Here is a 1,290-nt window from a genome sequence, read left to right on the forward strand (position 1 = left end):
CATCAATAAATGTTACAGTATAAAGTAATAAATAAAAATACAAATGACCTGTTATGGCAGGGATCACATCAGCTGCAGTTGTAGTCTCCCTGCTCACATCCCTGGTCAGCTCTTCAAAGGGGGATAGCACATCAGCAGTCTTATTCATCAGCTCCCACTGGTGAGCTGTCAGTGTTGCTGGTAGAGTGCGCTCAGCTGCAAAGACACTAAGAGCACGTTTTTGTTGCAGTAGGCTCTGCAGCATGTAGAGGCTGCTGTTCCATCGTGTCTGCACATAAGAGAACATGATTCACTTTATTTTTGTGCAAATTAGGTGCAGAGCACGTAATGTATTAGTAGCTTACTAAATCAAGTGTATGGGAAATAATAATAAAATAGAAATACATTAAAGAATGTTACGAGAGGAATCTCACCTGTACATCTTGCTGTAGGCGCTTGATATCCATATTTAGGTCCATCTGTATGTCTTCTAGTCGAGAGTAGGCCAACGGGGAGTGTTTAAAATGGCCTACAATCTTCCTTGCGTTGGCCAGGGTCTCTGTCACGCTGCTCTGAGACAGCAGGCCCTCATGCACACAGAGTTGACAGGAATGGGCAACACAGCCTACACTCGGCACCCCCATATCCCTCATAGCTTTCTTCATATTTGCCGCGTTGTCACGCAAAATTACGTGGACCCGTTGCTTGCCAATTCCCCAGTTGTTTAGCATCTTTTCCATCGATTGCTGGATGCGCTCTGCGGTGTGCGATCCGCGAAATTCCTGGACATGTAGGGTCGCATGGCGTAAAACAAAACTTGAGTCAATCCATTGTGCGGTAAGGCTTAGTAGAGACATGGGAGCTACGGACGAACTCCAGATGTCTGTGGTGAACGAAACATGGGGTACATCTGATAACAGGACAAGTAGTTTGTCAGAAATCTTCTTATAAAGGGCTGGCAGAGCTTTCTCGGTAAAATAGTGGCGAGATGGCATTTCAAATCGAGGTTCTACGTGCTCCATAAGCATAAGAAATCCAGGGTTATCTACAAAGGCGAATGGCAGGTCACTCATTGCGATCATTTGTGCTATCTTGGCTGTGATGTCCTGCGCCTTCGCGCTGTCACGGGGCATTTTTTCTCTCCTCTTCAAACTCTCCTGCAGCGTGAGCTGACTCGTCTTCGGCTGGGTTGCCTGGGTAAACTCGCTGTATTGTGTCGGGTGTTTGTTTTTGAGGTGCCGTATCAGGTTTGTTGTGTTAAATGTGGCCTTTTCCTTTCCACCTCTTGCAATCCCAAGTTTACATATCTCA

General features: G+C 46.0%; 1 protein-coding gene across 1 annotated transcript; it reads right to left on the reverse strand.

Moving 5' to 3' along the window:
* Window positions 1-16: 16 nt before the first annotated feature.
* LOC107580663 (zinc finger BED domain-containing protein 4-like) lies at window positions 17-1,233 on the reverse strand (the record flags this gene model as incomplete). Its single annotated transcript, XM_016266335.1, has 2 exons — window positions 414-1,233; window positions 17-268 (listed from the first exon to the last, which is right to left on the reverse strand). Coding segments are annotated over exons 1-2 (951 nt in total), but the record flags the coding sequence as incomplete, so codon positions are not given.
* Between the last annotated feature and the right edge of the window lie 57 nt (window positions 1,234-1,290).

The sequence above is a fragment of the Sinocyclocheilus grahami genome, unplaced genomic scaffold, assembly GCF_001515645.1.
Source record: "Sinocyclocheilus grahami isolate Dianchi unplaced genomic scaffold, SAMN03320097.WGS_v1.1 scaffold39310.1, whole genome shotgun sequence".
Classification (NCBI taxonomy): domain Eukaryota; kingdom Metazoa; phylum Chordata; class Actinopteri; order Cypriniformes; family Cyprinidae; genus Sinocyclocheilus; species Sinocyclocheilus grahami.